At 49.0% G+C, this 22,634-nt stretch overlaps 1 protein-coding gene across 5 annotated transcripts in view; it reads right to left on the bottom strand.

Moving 5' to 3' along the window:
- CACNA2D2 (calcium voltage-gated channel auxiliary subunit alpha2delta 2) overlaps nucleotides 1-22,634 on the bottom strand; it is a 642,762-nt gene that overhangs the window by 189,420 nt on the left and 430,708 nt on the right. For 4 of the 5 annotated variants that reach the window (XM_045024558.1, XM_045024559.1, XM_045024560.1 and 1 more), the window contains exon 5: nucleotides 16,106-16,150. In XM_045024558.1, coding sequence (XP_044880493.1) covers nucleotides 16,106-16,150 — 45 coding nt within the window. Of the gene's footprint in view, nucleotides 1-16,105; nucleotides 16,151-16,334; nucleotides 16,460-22,634 lie in introns of those variants that run through there. The other variant, XM_045024562.1, reaches the window with a different exon arrangement.

The following is a 22,634-nucleotide window of genomic DNA, read 5'->3' as shown; positions in this document are numbered from 1 at the left end:
AGGTTTGGAAACACCAAGCCCACAAGCCTGGGTCCCACAGACCTGGGCCTGCAATGCAGTGTAGACATACCTTTAGTGGCCTGATTGGCACTAAACATGGACCCCACATAGCTAAAGCTCAGTTAGTAATTGTGCCAGCTAACAGCACTTTGCCCCTGCCACAAGCCAAAGCTGGCACATGGCATCCTGCTGAAACTGCTTTAGCACACTGATTTACTACAGTGTAGATGGGACGCCTTTTGTAACTGGCTTGGCCAGTCATCCTCCTTCCCAGGATATCCCTGAGGGCATCACCCATGTGTTGCTGGTGGCTGCTCTGCGGGCACATGCCCTGAGCATTCTGTCACCTGCCGAGGCACTGTGGGAGAGCTGCCCAGATTTTCCCAGAATGGACTCAGACAAAGCCAGACAGTGTGGTGGGCGCCTATGCACAAATGCAGCTGGGATGACAGAAAAGCTGCACTGTGGACACAAACCTGTGGCAAGTAAACTGACTGTGTCTCACTCCAGTTACAGAGCCACAATTAGAAGCAACTGAGCGATTTGCGATGTGTGTGATGTACAGAATTGCTTCTGTATGCCTAGGAACACAACAGCTACCACAGCTACAGAAACAAACAGCTCGATTCTGATCTCACTCACAATGGTTTTACGACTTCATTGATTTCCAGGGAGTTATTGCCAATTGATTGGTGTAAATGTGATCAGAATCAGTCCCTTTTGCCTCTGACAAGGCCAGAAGCTTCAGTCCATTGCTGGCCCCTACAATAATGCACCAATTATGTGACACTACAAAGGGATTCTTCCTGACCCCCAACTGGTGACCAGTTTGTGCCCTGAAGCATGAGGACTGATACCTCTTGTGATTTTGAGTGACTCAAGACGTGATTCTTTCAGCCTCTCAAGAAGTGACACAGTGCAGTGCCTGTGCCGTGTAGCTTAGATCCCCCTTGCATGAGAGAATTTGTCCTGACTTATGTTTTCCAGGGCTCACCATCCCATACTGAATTTATACCCTCCCAGGCCTCCTGCTATACCTGCTCTCACTCATGCTGTTAGCATTTCTGTGGAAATAATATGATCTATTGATGAAGGGTTGGGGTTTTTTTTATTTCCCGCTGGTATGGTATAAATATCTGATATTTATAATAATTACACAGACAGCACCAATTCATGATTCTAAAGACACCGTCAAGCTGTCACGGCATTGATCATGTTTATGAACGCTAGTGAACATGCAAGCCTTGACAGCTTCAGCACCTCTAACTTCCCAGAGTCCTCTGCATGGCACTTCATAAGCTGCTGCTGAACGCACAGAAAGCCGTCTAGCTGCATTGCTAAGGAGCCAAGCACCTGCTGCTGCGGTGGAGTGAGGATGAGCCAGCGATGAGCTCCTCACACAAGCCTCCCGTTCAACTCAGTGGGAGTTTAGCATGACTAACCACACTGTGCCAATCCTTCACCAGATTACTTAGCTCATCTATTGTAACCACATCCCCTCTGTCTCCTCAGACTGTAATCCGAGCAGAACAGAGACAGTCTCTTTCCTACATCTGCACAGCGCCTAGCACAATGGAGCCCCAATCCTGACTGGGGCCTCTGGGTGCTAGCAGACTGTCAATATTTAATAAAAAAAATCATATCAATGCTGTCCAGCAGGTTGATTCTGCCCAGCCCTTCTCGCTGCACAGTCATGGGTCCGTGACTCTATCCTGGACTGCAGTCCGTCCACACAGTTCCCTTAGCTGCTCTCAGAACTAGAGCTGGACCAGGACCAGAGCCCTGTGACTTTCACAGTGAGACTGGACGTCTCTTTCTGAAAGAAATGCCCTGGTTGAACCAGACATGATGGGCTCATGGTAGGAATCAGCGGGTGGAATTCTCTGGCCTGTGCTGGGCAGGAGATCAGACAAGAAGTTCTTTGGGGCAGGGTCTGTCTTTCCTGTGCTGTGTTTGAACAGCACCTAGCACAAGGGGGTCCTGGTCTGTGACTAGGCGTTGCAAGAATAAGAGAGAAAAGATGGTAACAATGGTTCCTTCTGGCCTTAAAATCTAAGAATTTCTGGAAGGCTGGGATCTGAGTTCCTGGTGCCATCCCCACCCCTATCGTTTCTGGTAGATCCAACCCCTGGCTGAGCATGTTTTCAGCTCATCTCTCAAGATTTCCACCCCATGGGGCCAGAATCTCACCAGAACTGCTCATGAAATAACGACACCACACAATCTGGACATGAACCACAGCCCTCATTCAGGCTCAAACCCAGACCTCTGGGCCTAAACCTGAGCCAGAATAAAATGTGAATACAAACAAACACCATCCCCTGAAAATGCACAATTTGGTGTACAGGGGAATTGCCCTCAAGTCCATCGTCCTTAGGCAGAACAACAGGAGCCCCTGTCCTGTCAGCCGCACTGAGTGACCCAATGAGCTTCATTCAGTCTAAAGTCACGTCTACACTGCACTCTGAGATGCGAGTGCAGGCTCTAGTGGGCTAAGGTGCGAGGAGGTGTATCTTATACCTCGCTGTGTGAGTGCCGTCAAAAGGAATCAGTTAGGCATGCCAGATGCTGCGAGGGTCTAAGGGACTGGAAGTGGGACTACATGGGGGGAATTTACATGCTGAAGGGGCCAGATGAAGATGCAAGTTACAGCAGCCTGGACTCATCCCTAAGGAATGTCTGTACTGTAATTGGGAGATGTGATTGCAGCATGTGTAGATGTACCCAGATGTAGATCAAAGTTAGCTCAAGTAACAACAGCAGTGAAATACGTACCCAGGGTCCTGGGCAGGCAGGGCTAACCCTTGCAGCTGCCTGTGGGGACTGGGAAGGGCATGAGGCAGCTAAATGAGAGAGCAGAGCTCTCCTAGGACAGCTGAGCAGAAGTTCTGAGGCCCGGAGACCTCGGAGCCCAAGATATTTTCATCTCTCTATTAGGAGGATGCTGCCTTGCCCCAGACAGATGTCCCCTTTAACCAGGTGTGCATTGGAATCCCAATCCCACTGCAGCCTGGGCCCAGCCCTGCTCCCACTGAAGCCAGTGGGGACCGTGCAGTGTACATCCCAACGTGAGGGAGCGGGGTGAGTTATGCAGCAGGATTATACAATTTGCCTGTGATGTAGATGGCCGAGTTCACATTCAGAGGCTCTGCCATTACTGTACTCACTCTTTTAAGGGCACAACTTTCTCCATTTACATAAACAATGAGGCACATAGCAAAGGAAACCTAGCTGCATGATGCGCCATATCTAGACTGTCGGCTGTGTCTGCGGCTACAGCTTTTCCAATCGACATCTTGTATCGAAAAGGTCAGAGCAGGATGGTATCTGAGTGATATCTAATGTGAGCTAGTCCTTTGTACAAACGTAGGAGGCAGGCTCAAAAGATAGGGAAGCAAATCAAATACACAAGCTTACAAATGTCTCACGAAGCAGTAGAATTGGGAAGTGGAGCGAGGTACAGGGCTCGAGTGCTGGAAAGGATGATACAAAGATATCCCCAGTCTATACTGCCGAGCGCACCATGGGTAGGCTATCCCAACCACAAAAGAAGGGGCAGTTGCAAAAAAAGCCTGCCTTCCGTTTTATAACTCTGGGAAATTAATGACTTGCCACTGATCAGTGGCAAAAAATTAACATCATTGTTGTTATGGCATAAAGGACCAGATCCTCCAGGGCCGACATGGGACACAGCTCTATTGATTTCAATGGAGCTTTGCTGATAAACAGCAGCTGTGGCTCCGCCCTGTAGGATTTGGGCCTCAGTTCTGATTTAAACACTGCCCCCTGCCATAAACATAATCATAATGCCTGGAAAATTATTTTAATTTTCTACCATTCCGCCAGTGGTATCCAACTGAGAATGTTTGTTGATTTGAACACTTCTCTAGGACTAAACATCGAATCCCTTGCTTCAGGGAAGAGGCAAAAAGTTCTTGACTTCTGTAAACATTCTGAGTGTCTTGGGGTCCCCGAGTGAACCTTCGGACAGGCCCCATTCGTTTGGGGAAAAAAATAAAAATGGGTTCAGGAAGATAGTGGAGTGTCGGCAAAATGAATAGGAAACGCAACTCTATTTTCCCTCCACATTTCAATCTGGCGTGTGGCTCATGAATGAAGTCACAGTTTCACTGAATAGGCATTGTCTATTACAACTAACTTCATTTCAGGGAGTTCTCGTGCTCAATTTAAATCTAAAAAATGGAACTAAAAAGAGAAAAAGATGCGGGTTTGCTATTTACTTCAATTGCAAGCGTCCTGGTATCTTTTTTTTTTATTATTTCATCATCTTTTCTGTCTTTTATTTTGGTTGGAATTAAATTAGCTGGGATTTCATTGGGAAGAAGTAATAGTTCTAATAGGGTAGAGTCCCATCCATGGAAAATTACAAGCGTTTTCAATAGGGCCCATACAATTTTGCTATAATAAAAAAAGAGAGCGAGAGAAAGAGAGAGAAGCCCAAATGGGAAATGATTTGAGCGCTGCCATTGACATGGATACAAACTGCTAACTTCATTTGGTTCCTTTTCTTTTCTGCTTTGTTATGAGAGCTGCAGGTTTTAAAAAGCAGCGATTGCTGATGGCTCGGGAGACCTCAATGGCTTTGCAACCATCTGGAGATGGAGGGCCTGATTCATTCTCACTAGCACAATTTGCATCCTCTGGTGTGCAGTAGTAGATGCCCTAGTAGGGGCAATTCACTCTGGAAGAGGGAAGCAGCTGTCTCCCAGGCATTCCATAGAATGCAGAACTGTATGAGTGCCCAGCCAATGGAGACTGCTTGAAAAACCTGCTGCATCTCCCAAGCATTCTGGACATACCCCCTTGCAGATGGCCCCATCCACTTTGTAGGCTGCAAATCATTGCTTTTTCGGGGCTGAACTGCAAAATCCCTCCCCAACCCCCAAACCAGAAGTTTATTTCAAAGCCAAACTGATTTGTTTAGGTTGTTCTCAACAAAACAAAAACAAAAAAATTCATTTGGGTCGAAGGAAAACTTTCAAACCGCGATTCACATGGACATTTTCTAAACAAAATGTCGATTTGAAATAGTTAGTTTAGAAAATGTCCAAAATATCCTATTATTTTTCCTAGTGTTTTTCCAGACAAAACTATTTGCTGAACTTGACCCAACTTTTCGATACTTTTAAAAAAAACGTTTTTTCGGGGAATTTACTATTCGCTGAAAAATATTGCTGAGCTCTATGCATCAGTTGGTTCAGCCTAGGCAGCCTGCATTGCTTTGATTCATGTTCCAATTGGACTTTCCACCTCTGAGGCTCGCCTTCTGTCTGCACAACCCAGGGGACAGATGAATCAAGCCTTCAATGACACACAATTTTAGACCCAAGACCAATTTCCTAAACCACCATGCTTTGTAAAGCAATTATCAGTTTCTCCTCAGGAGTTGTCACTGTCCATTCTGCTGTGGCTTCACTGCTATTGTTATGTGAGCTAGTTGTGACCATGCTCAGGTACATCTACAAGGGCTGCAATCACACCTCCTAAATGCAGGGTAGACATACCCTTGGTTGCCAGAGGGGGCTACAGCTCATTTCAGGGAAATCTCATGGAGGGAAATTTGGACAGCGCTTGCTTTGGGCACTCCTGGTTCCAGCCAGTATCAGGAGACCCTCGTCTTCATGAGCACTGCCGATCACTGAAAATATTGTTATAGTCAAGACTGGCCTTTTCAAAAGCCAATACTGTGTCAAGCCCAATCCAGAATAATAGGAAGATTTTCCTAGCCCTCGTCTGCTAGAGGCTGGTTTATGCCCTGAAGCACAAGGGTTTATATCCCTCATATGTTCTAATCCCATCTAATGTCACCGTGGATGTTCTCATTACACATATAAATGTCTAATCCTAAAGCTAACAGCCAGAAGTTGCTGGCGTTTTGCATAGGAGCAGCCTGTCTTGCACCAAGATTGCTGCTGCATAAGTACCAAGTAACTCCTGCCTGGTAATAGGAGGGAGGTCTAAGAGAACTTCTACACTGTAATCAACCCATGCCCCATCTTCTGTTTTGTCAAAGCATCTTCCTGCCCCCTGCTTTCCTTGCTCAGATTAGTCCCATGGGCTGATAAAGTCTCATACTTCCCCTCCAAGGAAGTCACACCTGTTTGCATCTGTCACTGCTGTTTATCATTCCTGTAGCTCTCGTTACACTTTCTGTTCCTGGGACAGCAGGAGCAGGCCATGTGACCTGTTGCTGTGTCAGCGGGGGACGATGGTGTCGGGGAGGGTTTGTCAGCGATTGCACTTTGAAGAAATCGATCTGATCTGTTTTGAATTTGCCCTCAAGCACTGTTCTTTCTTGTTATTTCAGAGCCTCTGTGACAGGAAAGCTAGATCTGAATATCTGATGCATTGTTTGGCACTCAACTACTATGTATAAATTCTAGAGGTGGCTGAATCCTATTCGTCAGACTGAGCTGAGGCTTCTTATCAGCTCATAATCCATCCCTGCTTTCTGTGCATGTATTTGTAAGTGCTCAGCCAGTAGTTTGGACTAATCCTTTTCAGATGATGGGTGCTTTGCACCCTATTTGTTTCAACTATTTGCTGGTCACGATTCTCGATGTGCCATTGCCCATGTGGATTTGTTTCTGCTCCTTGCGTGGATGATTTGAACCAGCAGTATATGGAAGAACGAATCACGCACTGCAATGTGAATTCATTCAGCTTGCAGGAGTTGCAAATATTTTCACGGGTGCCAGAGAACGTTGGTGCCCAACAAGGAAGCTGACCTCACACAGAGAGTGGTTTATTCACAAATTTGGGGTTTCCTTTAGATAACCAGCTTTAATCATTTCTCCAGGCCACATCCTAAATTAATTCCTCTCTCTTTACACAAGTCAAACTACCAATGATTTCAAATGGAGTCTTCCCACATCGGCCTGAAGGAACAGCCAAGGAAGAACTGCAGGATCTGGCCCTGAGGTGCAGATCTTGGGACCGCACCAAGTGTCTAGGCAACACCCACTAAGACGCCGTGCAGCCAACATGGCCTGACTGTTATTTTTTATGTAGCCTAGTACGTCCCAGAGGTTCCCACATTTCTTCACAGAGTGGGTGCCATCTTAACAGAGAGATTACCATGGGGCACTTCCCCTCACAGTCACCCACCTGGGGACCCCTCCCCTCCCACTGAGCTCACATCCCAACCCAGCGAGCGCCACAGCAATTACTCAGGTGGGAAGTGACCTTAGGAAAGTCATATATTTTTAGCTTCGTATGTTGTACTGCAGGGCTGGAACTAGATGCCCAGCTAGTGTGAAATGACCCAGCCCCGCTGTCTGCAGTGACACTACACTGGGACCCCAGCCGAGAAGCGACTTCCCCTCCCCCATTGTAACACGGCTTGGCTTGCCGTTGATGGTGCAATTGCAGTGCTGCGTTAGTGCTGTTTATCTATGCCCAGGTGCACGTCTTGCCCTATTCGCCATAGCGATGGAGGGCTACAGGTAGTAGTGTACGGGGGGGCGGGAGAGCAGTGTAGAAGGGTGTGTCTTGCTGCGTTTCATGGACCCAGCACTGCACCATCCAGGTTAGGGAAGAGGGCGGGAAGAGCAGGGCTAATATGGCCCCAGCTGCACCTGGTAAGTGGCAGCAGCCGCTGCTCTGCTCAGACAGCGATGCCGGCACAGGTCACATGCAGAGGGGGAGATCCCGCAGCCCCACCTGGATTTATGACACACACCACATGCTGGAGGTCCGGCTCCTGCAGTGCTGCTCTTGCAGGCAGGTGGGCACAGACAAAGATACAAGGTCCTTCCAAGGTGAACTGACTTTGGGGATGGGGACCTCCTGGATTCAACTCTGTTTCTCCTTCTTGGTGCCTGGGTAGGGTTGTTCTGTGCTAAATGGTCATGTCCACCCCTTAGCCCTTCCCAGTTCAGCACCTAGCTGCTGGCTGGGGAAACCGATCCTGTGAATCGGTCTCTGGGTCAAAGGCCTGGATGCTCTCCCAGTCCTTCGCTGCTTGTCTCTGTGTAAAGGAACATGTGGGACATCAGGGGCCAGGCCTGGGCTCCCAAACCAGGGCCGCTCGTATGTTATTTACAATTGCTGCCCGCTGCTATTGCCTTCCACTCCGGCTAGGGAGTGTAAGCGGCTGGCAGAGGCCTAGGGGTGCAGAGTGTGGTTAATGGGAGTGTGTGTGTGCGACAGGGGGCTTTTCGTTCACAAGGTTCTGACTTGATCACATTTCATTGCTTTTCCCCTCCAGCTGTTTAACAGCCCTGTGGAGGGAAGGGGCAGCAGCAGGAAAAACTTCTTCCATCGCTGTGCCTGAGCCAGGTCTTAGAAGTGGGAGGGGAGCTCAGTCAGATGAAGAAAGAACTACTTTCTGCCAGCCCAGGGCTCAGAGAACAATCAACAGCAGCGGCTTGTGCTTATAGGGCATCTTTCATCCTGAAGGACCCCAAAGTACTTTACCACTCCCATACCCAGGCAACCTATCACGTGCCACTAAAATGCAGCCACCTCTGGGGCGAGCTAGGGCAGCAGCGATGCCTGTGAAGTGCTTTGTTCAGACAAAGCACTAGCTGAGCGCTATCATCAAGAAGTGTAACCGGCACATGTCGACCCCCTTGGGAGCCCTGGGAAATTCAAGCTGTCTGGTTTATATTTAAAGCACTGATTGCCAGCATCACAGGACGGCTTTGCCAGGAGGGGGGTCGAGAATTAGATTCAGTCTCTAATTAAAGGTTTGCTCTTCATTTGAATTTCAGATACCGGCTTTAATTTTAGAAACTTTCCCAGGCAGCAGAGCGGCTTGCCTTAGAGAACATGCACCTGGATCCCCCTGAGACTGGCTCCGGCTGACGGCCCATCCCTGTCGGAGCACAGAGTCTCTCTGCATGGGCCTACAGCCAGCAGCCATCCCCTAGTGTCCAGCCCAAGCAGCTGGGCTAGGCCTGGGGGATAAACCTGGGGGTTGTAGGGAGAGGAGGAGGAATCTGCCCCAGGCTGTGGGATGAAGGTGCCCTAATGGCTGGAGTAGCCTAGCAGTTCTCATCTGCAGGCGGAAGCGCAGGAAGGCCATGCCCTCCCCACCATGCTGTACAGGAGCGCCCGCCACCCCAAGCAGGGCTCTGCAGTGTGCAGTGCACACCCTCTCTGCAATGCAGAGCCATCCGCTGCACACTGGTTCTGCTTCCTGGGTGACGGCACTGGGCACTAAGTGGCCCCTCTCAGAAATTGCCTGGTGTAACAGAACAGCATAGCACTGGCTCTTAGGGACCGTAACCAGTTACTGCTAGGGAGCCCAGCTGGCTCAGCCAGAGAGACAGCACTTGCTACAGTCATACGTCTGGGGTTATGCTGATTCTAATGATCTCAAGGCATCTTGTAATCACGCTCCAACAGCCTGCGCTCCTGCCCCACAGCGCCCCCTGCTGGGAGAGGCTGGGGCTAGAAGAGCTGCCTCCCCCCCACACCAGCCGGTGCTCCTGCTCTCTCCTCACAGCACCCTCTGATGGGAGAGGCTGGGGCTGGAGTAGCTGGGTGCTCCTCCCATAGCCAGTGCCACCACCCCATCCCCACAGCACTCTCTGATGGGAGAGGCTGGGGCTGGAGTAGCTGGGAGCTCCCCCACAGTCCTGTGTAAGGGGTATAGAGCATAGATATATCTTGAATAATTACTAAGTATTAACTCCTCCTGGCCATTAGAGAAGCTATCCACCTCTGTTTATCTCAAAATAGGATCCACCTAGGAAGTAAAGACAATAAGAAAATGGTTCACATCATGTGAGACATTTTGTCTAAGGGCCCACAAATCAACCAAGGCTACAAGTTACACTCCCCAAGAACACAGACTAAAGCGGCTCAATGAGACTACTGTTACTCATCTACGCAAGACTCTCTTATAATCTGCATATGGATAAAACCTCTTTCTCCCTCCCAACCTAGCTAAAAAGAACTCCAAATAAGCTACCAAGAAGGCTCGCACCCTGCTTTCCTAGCAAAGCAGCACACTGCATACGGAGGCCCTGCCTATGCTGGCAAGTTTCTGCGCAGTAAAGCAGCTTTCTGCAGTGTAACTCCCGAGGTGTACACGCCCCTTCGTGCGCAGAAACTGCGCCGTTGTAGCACTTTAAAAAAACCAGCCCAACAAGAGGCGTAGAGCTTTCTGCGCAGGGGCTACAGCGCTGCGGTGCCAGTGTAGACACCGTGGTGATTACAGCGCTACGACTGGCCTCCAGGAGGTGTCCCACAATGCCTGTTCTCACCTGTCTGGTCATCAGTTTGAACTCTACTGTCCTGCCCTCAGGTGACCAACCGTCATCCCCACCCCGTAAATTCCTGTGGAATTTTGAAAGTCCCCTTCCTGTTTGCTCGGTGATGCGTGCAATAGTCTCAGCGCATCTTTCCAAGTGGCCATGCCTGCTCCACGCACCAGGCTATCTCCCACTTGGAGCAATGCCAAGCTGCTGGACCTGATCAGAGGAGAGGAGGCTGTCCAGACCCAGCTGCGCTCCAGCTGTAGGAATTATGATACCTATGGACAGATTTCACGATGCATGCAGAAAGGGGCCATGACCGGGACACACTGCAATGTAGGGTCAAAGTGAAGGAGCTGCGGAACGCTACCACAAGGCGTGAGAGGCAAACTGCCGCTCCGGTGCTGCGCCCACAAGCTACCGGTTCTACAAAGATCTGGATGCGATACTTGGCGGTGACCCCTCCTCCACTGCTAAGACAACTGTGGATATTTTGGTGGATACATGTCAGTCAAGAGTGGATTGAACCAGGAGGAGGAGATCTTGGATGAGGATAGCAGCAAAGAGTCCTGTGGCATCCTATAGATGCATCCGACGAAGTGGGTATTCACCCACGAAAGCTCATGCTCCAATACGTCTGTTAGTCTATAGGGTGCCACAGGACTCTTTGCTGCTTTTACAGATCGAGACTAACACGGCTACCCCTCTGATACTTGGATGAGGATGTGGCGGGAGAGGGGGCCTTGAGGCAGAGGATGACTCGGAGGTCAGAGATGCATGCAGCCAGGAGCTCTTTTCTACCCCGGAGGAGGCTAGTCAGTCACAGATGTCAGAGACTGGCAAAGTGCAAACAGGAGAAGAGGCCCCAGGTAAGTGGATCTGATTTTGGGAATCGGTGATGTGAGTTGTTAGGGGCAGGAGGGTTGCAGGCTTGTCTCCCCCCACATGCCTAGTCTGAGCAGCAGAATAGGCTGTTGATTGACTCCCTCACTTCACAGGAATCTCCCTCAGAGATCTCCAGAAACTCTCATGGAGATACTGGGCAATCTGCTGCTGCAGGTTCTTCGGCAGAGCTGCTTTGTTTCTTGCCCCAGTAACGGTAACTTTCCTGCACCACTGTGCCGTCATGGGGGGTAGGGTGGGCGACCATTGCTGCACACAGGCGAGCCACATAGGGGCCTGGACGGAAGCTGCAGGCTTGGAGAAGACTGTCCCTTGATTCCCTGCTCACCCTCACCAGTGAGAGATCTTCCATAATGATCACATCCTGTGGAAAGTGTGGGGACAGGAATGATTATCAGGCCCCTCCTACAGTGCTGGCTCTCCCCAAGAGCCATGTGCCCAGTGTACAGCAGGGTCCGGGAAGAGTGATTTACTCTGCCCCTGTGGCTACTCACCATTTTGGGGGTCTCGTAGCTCATGTGTGCTTGTCTGTGACAGGTGTGTGAGTACTGGCTGTGTTTTAAATCACTGAATCAGTGTTCTCTGTGTTGCAAACAATACTGCTGCTGTAAAATGTTGCGTTTAAACTTCACAGAGACGACCTTGGGAGCCCAGCCTCCCTCTTTGTTATCGGTGGCTGAATGGCAGCGCAGAATTAGAAAGCGGCCAAGAAGAACTAAGGAGGACTTTCTGCGTGATGTTATGAGAATCAGGAATTGAAGGAGTGGTGGGGCAATGAGAAGAGGGACTGAAAGGAGAACACGGCATGCCAGAATGAAGTCACAGAGTGGCTTTTAAAGTTATGGAGTGCCAACCGGACACACTCCAGGCAATACTAGCTCTTCAAACCGAGCTGCTCTGCTCCCGCCCTCCCCTGCAGCCACTGTTGCAAAACTCTTTCCCATGCTCCCTCCCCAGACACTGCCAACACACTCTTATCAACCTCCTGGCTCTAGTCTATATCTGCGGTATTCCGCTTCTCCCCCTCACAGTCCAGCACTGTGGACTCCCTCTACCCACTGCACTCAACACCCGTGCCTCTGCAGTTTGGCCCTGCTGAAGTACAGTACCCGCTTCATTGTACTCCAAAGGAGAAGGTTGGATATGATCCCTGGACATACACAAATCTTAAGCTGTTCCGGGACCCCTACTCCTCCTGGGACCTTCCCTTCCCCTGTCCTCCTCACTGTTGATGTTTTTTTTGGTTTGACTCTCTCCTCTAGTTGTTGTTTTTTAATAAAAGAATTGTGTTGGTTTGAAACCAATCCTATTAACTGAAAGCAAAAAGAGCCCTGCAAAGCAACATACAATTATGTTAAACCCACATATTGCATCGTCTGCACCAATCACCTCCTAGTATTACAAGCACTGCACTCCTGAGCATAGCAACAAATATTAGTGGCTTTCAGCTTCAAATTGCTGCCTCAAGGCATCCCTGATCCTTATGGCCCCGCACTGCACCCCTCTAATAACCCTGGTTTCTGGCTGTTCAAACTCAGCCTCCAAGAGCTGAGTCTCTGTGGTCCAGCCCTGAGTGAAGCTTTCACCCTTCCCCTCACAAATATTACGGAGCGTACAGCACGTGGCTATAAGCAAAGGAATATTGTCATCGGCCAGGTCCAGCTTCCCATAGAGGCAGCGCCAGAGGGCTTTTAAACAGCCAAAAGCACACTCAACTGTCAATCTGCACTTGCTCAGCCTGTTGTTGAACCGCTCCTTGCTGCTGTCAAGTTGCCCCGTGTATGGCTTCATAAGCCACAGCATTAAGAGGTAGGCAGGGTCTCCCAGGATCATAATGGGCATTTTGACTTCCCCTACGGTGATCTTCTGGTCTGGGAAGAAAGTGCCTGCTTGCAGCTTCCTGAACAGGCCAGTTTTCTGAAAGATGTGTATGTCATGCACCTTTCCGGACCAGCCTGCATTAATGTCTGTGAAATGCCGACGGTGATCGACTAGTGCCTGGAGAAGCACTGAGAAATACTCCTTGTGATTAATCTACTGGGTAGGTCGGTGGTCTGGTGCCAGAATTGGAATGTGTGTGCCATCTATCGCCCCTCTGCAGTTAGGGAAGCCCATTTGTGCAAAGCCATCCACAATGTCACTCACGTTACCCAGAGTCACGGTCTTTCAGAGCAGGATGATATTAATGGCCCTGCACACTTCCATCAACACGAGGCCAACGATCGACTTTCCCACTCCGAACTGGTTAGCAACCAATTGGTGGCAGTCTGGAGTAGCCAGCTTCCACAGTTCAATCGCCAGGCACTTCTCCAATGACAGGACAGCTCTCATTCTCGTGTCCTTGTGCTGCAGGGCTGGGACGAGCTCATCACACAGTCCCATGAATGTGGCTTTCCTCATATGAAAGTTCTGCAGCCACTGCTCAGCATCCTAGACATGCATGATGACGTGATCCCACCACTTGGTGCTTGTTTCCCAAACCCAAAAGCAGCGTTCCACTGTGGTCAGCACCTCTGTGAATGCCACAAATAATCTCATGTCGTAGCTACTACACGTGGCGAGATCAATGTCGCACTCCTCTTGCCTTTGTAGTTTAAGGAATAACTCCACTGCCATTCATGACGTGTTAGTCAGAGCAAGCCGCATACTGGTCAGCAGTTCGGGATCCATTCCTGCAGCCCGAAGAAGCAGGGTGCGCAGTACACAAACTGTTGAAAAATGTCGCCAAATGTGGATGGAAGCACAGGGATTTCTGGGATGCGAAGCTATGCATCACAGGTCATTGGGACAGGATCTAGGATGCCACACAACCCTCTCCGCCTTCCCACAAATCTTAGCAGCAGGAGAGAAAGAGGTGCTCTGTGGGATAGCTGCCAGAGTGCACTGCTCCGCAGAGTGCACTGCTCCTAATACCACTGCAAGTGCTGCAAGTGTGAACACATTATTGCACAGGCAGCTGACATTGTGAATGCACAACAGCCGTTTCACTTCAGTGTTCTGTGAGCAGGGCTTTAACTGCCAGCGCTGTAACATTGCCACTGTAGAAGTGCCCTGAGAGTTGATCCAAAGATGGGTGAGGAAGCTGCAAATTAAACAAACTATGCATAACTGGCTGTGAGACTGAAGGTCAAATAGGGCAAACTGCCTGTTACCCTAAGAAACTCAAACCGCATTTTCACCCCAAATTATCAATTATACATTTGTTTTCCTAATAAATCAAATATACCACGGATAATCTGTTTTGTCCTATTGATACGTTTTTCACTCTGAATTAGAAGCTGCACGTTTATCTGCTCTGTGAATCAGGTAAACTCGCTCTTTATATACGGATATGGATAATATCTCTTGTTCTGTTGCAAGCCCTAAATAATGTGAAATGCTCATATAAAATCAAAGACTGTATCCACCAAATGTAAAGGCTTAGAATGGATTTTGTTTGTTTCCTTGGTGAATGATTGCTGCACTCGAGGAGTCATAGGCACAAAAAGAAAGGTGGAAAGATATAATCACCTAACCACAGTATAACTTGGAATTATTAAAAGAAATTGCTTAAAAGGGGGAAATTTCAATTAACAACATGGGCTAATACTGAACTTAAATCCCTGAACTGAATCGAATTAAAAAGCCTCCGATAAGAAAAGGATTGAAGAAATGTATTATACACCCGCACCATCTACTTGATACCGACAGAAGCGGCAGAGAAACTGAAAGGGGTGAAATCTGAGCACTCATGTGGCAACGGGCCAATGGAAATCCAAGGGTGCCCCCCTCCAATGAGCCCAGGATTTAGGGTATATAAATCTGAGGTCACCATGGGGGACCCCAGAGTTGACTGAATCCCCGCATTGCAACATACTCCTGCACCAGCCACGTGGAACGGACTCTCCCGACAACCTAGGCTCTCCAGTGAGACATCAAGTAACCATATTTTAGATTTTAACTCATGCTCTGTGTATGTGCTCCTTTATAAACCCAAGCAAACTGGCCTAAGAGAGATTTGAACCATAACTTCAAGTCATTGCTTTTGATATTCTAAACTTGTCCCTCATCCCCAATCCATTCATATAGCAGGGACCACACTCTTAAGAGTGCCTTACAGACATGTACATTCTTACTCCTTGGAGAAATGTTAGAAGGGTGATAAATTTGTTAGGTACTAAAGAACTGATGATCCTAAGCAAATGTGATAAAAAATCTTAGTAATTTGCATTGTTCCTTGGTAAAACTGCTGAGCCTCAACCCTACTCTGTGACAACTGCTTGCAAGGCTGTATTGGGATGTGCAGAACATAACTGGAACATTGGTTCTGTCTACACTTGATTGATGAACTGTTGGTTGTATACTAATGTGGCTCTCGGTGAATTAATAAATTGCTGTTTGGTTAAGAATAACCCAGTGTCTTGATTTGAGAAATACTGTTGAAGTTAAAAGTTGACCTATGAAGAACCTAGTGTTAAGGTGGTAAGCTTTTGCCCCCTGGACTCGATAAAAAGAGGTTCTCCTATTAGATTCCATTCTAATATTGGCTATCACACACATCAAATTTGCAATTTGTTAGATTTCAGCATTAAAAACTAAAAAGTACCTCAGCAAAGTCATAACATTGACCCCTATCCATGTTGATACCTGTCCCATTGCCTACAGCACCCCCTGCTGGGAGAGCTTGGGACTGGAGTAGCTGGCAGTTCCCCCACAGCCGCCCCTGCCATGCAATGAGTCCAGCTGTTAAAACTAGTAACTTGCCACGAGTTCCCAGACCTCGCAGTCAAACACCCTGTATTGATATGAACCCGAGTGAACTAGGTCCTGTTCCCCTGTCTGGGATAAGTTTGCCATGTAAAAGGCCGTGCTCCTGCCAACAGCTGCCACAGGAGCAGGTTCCATGCATTGTATCAGAGTGGGTCAGCCAGAGTAGAGCGTCAGCCCAGACCCACCCCCTACCTGTGACTATTGGAGGATGCAGGGATTGTACTCACATATTCCGTGTCTGCCTTGGAGTCGTAGTATTCAATATCCTCCTCCTGCAAAGAATAGGTAAAAGTTCCGGTTAGTGCTATGCACAGCCCTGGCTGGCAGGCCCACACCACCCCAAACGCTCACAGAGGCTGTTCAGTCCCTTGCCTCCCCACTGGCCAGGCTCCTGGAAACAAGGCTCAGAAGGAGGTTCCCAAGAGAAAAACGGGAGCTTAAAAACAAATCCCATGCCTGAGCCGTCACAGTGACCATCAGATGGGTCCAGCTTCCCCCTCCTCCCTTCCCTTGCACTTTATTTCTTTCTGTTTCTAAGAGTCAGTGTTAACTGTAGCACTTGCTTCACCATCTCCGCCCTGATGACGTCAGAATGGGAGTATGACATCACGGCCTACCACCTCTCCTCCTGCCTGACCATCACAACCTCAGTGGCATCTCAGTGCATCATCACAGTGAGGTTGTGATGTCATTGCTCATCACATCTCCTGCTTGGTGACATCATGATGCATCATCACGTGGGGGGAGGCTTGGTGACATCACAGTGCTTTGTCCAAGAAGGGGCTGTGATGTCACAGCCCCAAATAACGTTACTTTACTTCAACCACAAGTTGGTAGCCATTCGCAGGAATCATTGGGAGGAATGATATAAAAAGAGTATAGAGACACAAGGAAGAAAGGAGAGCAGCAGTGTATGGACCCTGGACTTCAGAAAAGCAGACTTTGACTCCCTCAAGGAACTGATGGACGGGATCCCCTGGGAGAATAACATGAGGGGGAAAGGAGTCCAGGAGAGCTAGCTGTATTTTAAAGAATCCTTATTGAGGTTGCAGGAACAAACCATCCCAATGTGTAGAAAGAATAGTAAATATGGCAGGTGATCAGCTTGGCTTAACAGTGAAATCCTTGCTGATCTTAAACACAAAAAAGAAGCTTACCAGAAGTGGGAGATTGGACAAATGACCAGGGAGGAGTATAAAAATATTGCTCAGGCATGCAGGAGTGAAATCAGGAAGGCCAAATCACACTTGGATTTGCAACTAGCAAGAGATGTTAGGAGTAACAAGAAGGGTTTCTTCAGGTATGTTAGGAACAAGAAGAAAGTCAAGGAAAGTGTGGGCCCCTTACTGAATGAGGGAGGCAACCTAGTGACAGAGGATGTGGAAAAAGCTCAAGTACTCAATGCTTTTTTTTGCCTCTGTCTTCATGAACAAGGTCAGCTCCCAGAAGCACAGCATGGGGAGGAGGTGACCAGCCCTCTGTGGAGAAAGAAGTAGTTCGGGACTATTTAGAAAAGCTGGATGAGCACAAATCCATGGGGCTGGATGCGCTGCAGCCAAGGGTGCTAAAGGAGTTGGCAGATGTGATTGCAGAGCCATTGGCCATTATCTTTGAAAACTCATGGCGATCGGGGGAGGTCCCAGATGACTGGAAAAAGGCTAATGTAGTGCCCATCTTTAAAAAAGGGAAGAAGGAGGATCCGGGGAACTACAGGTCAGTCAGCCTCACCTCAGTCCCTGGAAAAATCATGGAGCAGGTCCTCAAGGAATCAATTCTGAAGCACTTAGAGGAGAGGAAAGTGATCAGGAACAGTCAGCATGGATTCACCAAGGGCAAGTCATGCCTGACTAACCTAATTGCCTTCTATGGTGAGATAACTGGGTCTGTGGATGAGGGGAAAGCAGTGGACGTGCTATTCCTTGACTTTAGCAAAGCTTTTGATACAGTCTCCCACAGTATTCTTGCTGGCAAGTTAAAGAAGTATGGGCTGGATGAATGGACTGTAAGGTGGAGTAGTGATCAATGGCTCGATGTCTTGTTGGCAGCCGGTATCAAGCAGAGTGCCCTAAGCGTCGGTCGTGGGGCCGGTTTTGTTCAACATCTTCATTAATGATCTGGAGGACAGGATACAGAGAGACCTAGACAAATTAAAGGATTGGGCCAAAAGAAATCTGATGAGTTTAACAAGGACAAGTGCAGAGCCCTGCACTTAGGACGGAAGAATCCCATGCACTGCTACAGACTAGGGACCGAGTGGCTAGGCAGCAGTTCTGCAGAAAAGGACCTAGGGGTTACAGTGGATGTGAAGCTGGATATGAGTCAACAGTGTGCCCTTGTTGCCAAGAAGGCTAACGGCATTTTGGGCTGTGTAAGTAGGGGCATTGCCAGCAGATCGAGGGACGTGATCATTCCCCTCTATTCGACAGTGGTGAGGCCTCATCTGGAGTACTGTGTCCAGTTTTGGGCCCCACACTACAAGAAGGATGTGGAAAAATTGGAAAGAGTCCAGCGGAGGGCAACAAAAATGATTAGGGGGCTGGAACAGAGGACTTATGAGGAGAGGCTGAGGGAACTGGGATTGTTTAGTCTGCAGAAGAGAAGAATGAGGGGGGATTTGATAGCTGCTTTCAACTACCTGATAGGGGGTTCCAAAGAGGATGGATCTAGACTGTTCTCAGTGGTAGCAGATGACAGAACAAGGAGTAATGGTGTCAAGTTGCAGTGGGGGAGGTTTAGGTTGGATATTATGAAAAACTTTTTCACTAGGAGGGTGGTGAAGAACTGGAATGGATTACCTAAGGAGGTGGTGGAATCTCCTTCCTTAGAAGTTTTTAAGGTCAGGCTTGACAAAGCCCTGGCTGCAATGATTTAGTTGGAAATTGGTCCTGCTTTGAGCAGGTGGTTGGACTAGATGACCTCCTGAGGTCCCTTCCAACCCTGATATTCTATGATTCTATCTTGTAGGAGATCAGACTAGATCAGTGGTTCTCAAACTTTTTTTTAGCGGACCACTTGAAAATTGCTGAGGGTCTCGGTGGACCACTTAATAATCTTTCCAAACACTGTTTGTACCGTTAGCTAACTACTGTAAAGCACTTTGGATAAAAGCGCTATATAAAAAAACCCTTAATAATAATTAACGTTTTTTGGTCTACATATAAAAGCACACAATTCATATTTTAATATTACTAGTCTTACTTTTGAATGTGATGGATGTGCCCTCTCTCCCCCGCTGTGGCAGCCCCTGAGCTGGGGCTGGGAAGGAGGGTGGTCTCTCCCCAGCCACAAAGCTAAGGCTGGGAAGGAGGAGGGTCTCTCCCCCACCACAGCACCCACAGAGCTGAGGCTGGGAAGAGGACAGCTGCAGCCCTGGAGCTGAGGAAAGTCTCCTCTTTCTCTAGCCACCGCAGCCCTGCACGTCCCAAATTCCCCCCACCCCCTCCACTAATTAGGTGGGTGGCCCTTCATTCTCTTGTGTGCGGCTACCCAGGCACTCACCTTAGAGGGAACTATATGTGGACCACCTGAATGGAGCTCGCGGACCACCAGTGGTCTGCGCACCACAGTTTGAGAACCCCTGTACTGAATGATCACAATGCTTCTCTGCTATCAGAGGTGGTCGTGGTGGTGTTGGGGGAAGGATGGAAGTGCCATGAGCCCCACCCTCCCCTTCACCCCCAGCAGCAGCAGAAGCAAACAAATAGCCTGAAAAATAAAAAGCAGCTTCACCATTCCCTTGGAGAAATCCATGTAATTAATTTGGGGTATTTAGAAACCATTTATGCAGAAAGGTCTGCTCTGATTCCTCGTCCCGCGTGCTAGGACATGTGGCAGCTGATAAAATTCATAAAGAGAAAGGCAATTCGGAGAGCAGTAATACTGTCAAAATAGAATTTTATATTCCATCCAAAGGGGTAATTAAAGGGCAGAGGGAGACTATTCTGGAGGCAGGAATACAGCAGCAGTGGCGGCGCGCTCAGTGCTAACATGGCTGCCATTCAATCAGCCACTACACAAAGACAGCTTTCTCTCCTGGAGCTGTGTCAGTGCTGATGGGATTTTATTCTTATTCTTATTATTATTTAAAGGGAAAAACGATCCGTGCTGAGAACAGCAGCTCAGGCAAGGAACCTGCAAGGATCTCAGTTGACTGCACTGCCACGGGCCCAGCTCAGCAAACGGGCTCAGGCCAAGCTCAGGGGCATGGCTATACAGGTGTGCGGACATGGCTGAAGGGGTCAACTACTAAATGTGTGTTCACTGGCCTGTTGTTCTGTTCCACAGGGATGTTATAGGCAAGAGCCGGTGTGGGGGACAACCAGTCTGCAGCCAATAAGGGATTTCAGGATGGAGAGGTGTGAAATCCCACAAACCAGCCACAGTTCTGTGAGCCTGTGCCCTCACCCCCACCCCCTGAGTCTCTGATTGGCAGCAGGGGTTGAACAAGCAGGAGAAACTGGTTAGAGAGAGGAATGGCAAGAAATTCTGTCCCGATGGCCTTTGCAAGCCTCCTGTGAAGAAGAGGTGGCGACTGGGACAGGGGGCTGGATGCACAGTGCCCCTTGGGTCTCTGGCAGTGTGGAGCAGCGAGAGTGCCAACAGCTGCTGCAGGGACCCAGGAGTCTGAAAATTGGAGCTCTGGGCTGGGGGAAGAAGCCCTGGGAGCAGCCTGGTCTCATAAGCCTGCATTGCCGGTAAGGACCAGCCAGAGCTCAAAGGGAAGGGAGCCGCTCCTCATAGGTGATGGAGGGACATTGGGCCATGGCTGACAGAGGTGACTGCTGCTGCTGATGGGGAGTGTTTGTTACTGATAATGGCTTTGGAGTGATTCTTGCCTCCCCAAAGGCCACAGGAGGGCTCTCCACCACAGGGCAAGGAGAGGGAGGCTGAGCAAGGGGAGCCTCTGACGGAGAATAGCAACAGTGATGGGCGTGTGAAAGACACCTCATGGCCATCGCTAAGGAGCTCATGGACTGGCATGGTTCCATAAAGCTGTGGGCCAAATCCTGCCCCCTCAGGTGTGATGGGAGCCCAGAGGGTATATGGACCCTCTGAATCACCCAGGGTAGCCATGCAGCAGCACGCACTAAATCCCGGGGAGGAACGTATGCTGCCCCAAGCAGGCTGGCTGGCATGTGTACTCAGTTCCCAGTGAGCTATGCCATGGTGCGCAGAGTACATTAGCCCAGGGCACACCAGCTGGCTCTGTGCTAGCAAGATGGCCCTGGAAACATGCACACAGTCAGCACTGCTCCACTTCCCCTTGTGTCTCCCAGCAGCAAGGGCCGGGCTTGGGCAGTATAATACTGCAGCTAGAACATGACAACCAAGACCAAAGCTATAGACCTTACTTCATTGCACGGGACTGGGTGTAATGAATCGGGTGACCAGACCAGCGCCCCAAGATTAGTGTATGTTGCAGTCAGTCCTAGGGGCTGTCTGGGTATGGACAAAGCTAAGAGTCTCCCGCTGACTATAAACAAAAACATGGTTTTCTGTAAAGATGTTGTTTTCATCATAGCAATTTTGGTATACACAGTGGCCAAGATGTTCAAAGTGACCAGTGATTTTGGGGGGTCCAATTTGAGACATCTTAAAGAGGTCTGGTTTGCAGAGGGTGGATGCTTGGTGCTGTCTGAAAAACAGCTCTCTGTAAGGTGTCTCCAGTGGGTTGCCCCAGATCACGGGTCACTTTGGAAAATCTTGGCCAATGTCGGACATTTACAAGCTTTGCATATACTAAACAGGAGCTACTTCCTCCATTGCAGCCACCTCTAGAGTGGAACCTGGCAGCTTTCAGACAAGGCCAACAATGCACAGCAGTTTAGGACAGGAAGTGAAAAAGAAGGTCAAACATTCAACAGAAAGTGAAGGGGGATATTTAGGAAGTCAGAATGTAATGATGACGTTTGAGATCTTCAGTGAATAAAGGGGCCAAGGTGGGAGGAAGCAATCTGTGTAACACCCTGCCCTGTAGCATCACGCCGGGGCACTGGTTCAGTGCTCATGCAGCGGGAAGAGTGAAACGCCGGCTGTGCAAACTTGTGGTCATTGAGAGAGAAATCCACAGCAGCCTACAAGCCAGGTTCCCCTCGGCCCACACTCTTAGTTCACATACCTCACTCTTTTCAGGGTGTGTTGCTGTTTTCTCTTTAACTCATCCATGCATAAAAAACACTGAAAAATTGTCTGTCTGCCTCTTAGGATATGTCTGTACTGCAATCACAGGGTGTCACTGCAGCTCGTAGCTTTAATCTAGCTAGCTCAGGTCCCACAACAGAGAAGCTGTGGCAGCATGGGCTTCGGAGGGGCTGCATAAACCCACCTGGAACCCTAGGTAATTGCTTGCAGAGCTAGCCCATGCTGCCGCAGCTTCACTGCTCCGGTACCCAACCTAGCTCGATTAAAGCTAATTTGGGTATGTCAGCTCGAGCTGCATTCACACTCTGTGACTGCAGTATAGACATATCCTTAGGAATGAACTGTACCTACATGGCTACAAAATCTCTTCTCCCATCCCTCTCCCTCCACCCTTCCCTTTCAGTCTGATAGGTAATGTTTCTCAGCTGACAACAACTCTCCTTGGCTACATCACCACCACCATAACCAACTCATGTCTTCCTAAGATTTCACAGCTGTCCCTATGCTACAGCCATAGCCACCTGGCTGCACACCTGAGACACGGGTCCCTTAGGGCACAAACTATCCCAGCCAGATCAGTTGCTTAGCACTTGTTACATATCCCCTGGAGCTGTT

The sequence above is a fragment of the Mauremys mutica genome, chromosome 7 (genome assembly GCF_020497125.1).
Source record: "Mauremys mutica isolate MM-2020 ecotype Southern chromosome 7, ASM2049712v1, whole genome shotgun sequence".
Lineage (NCBI taxonomy): Eukaryota > Metazoa > Chordata > Testudines > Geoemydidae > Mauremys > Mauremys mutica.
Note: the sequence above shows the minus strand (reverse complement) of the source record. Positions and strands in the feature narration are given on the sequence as shown.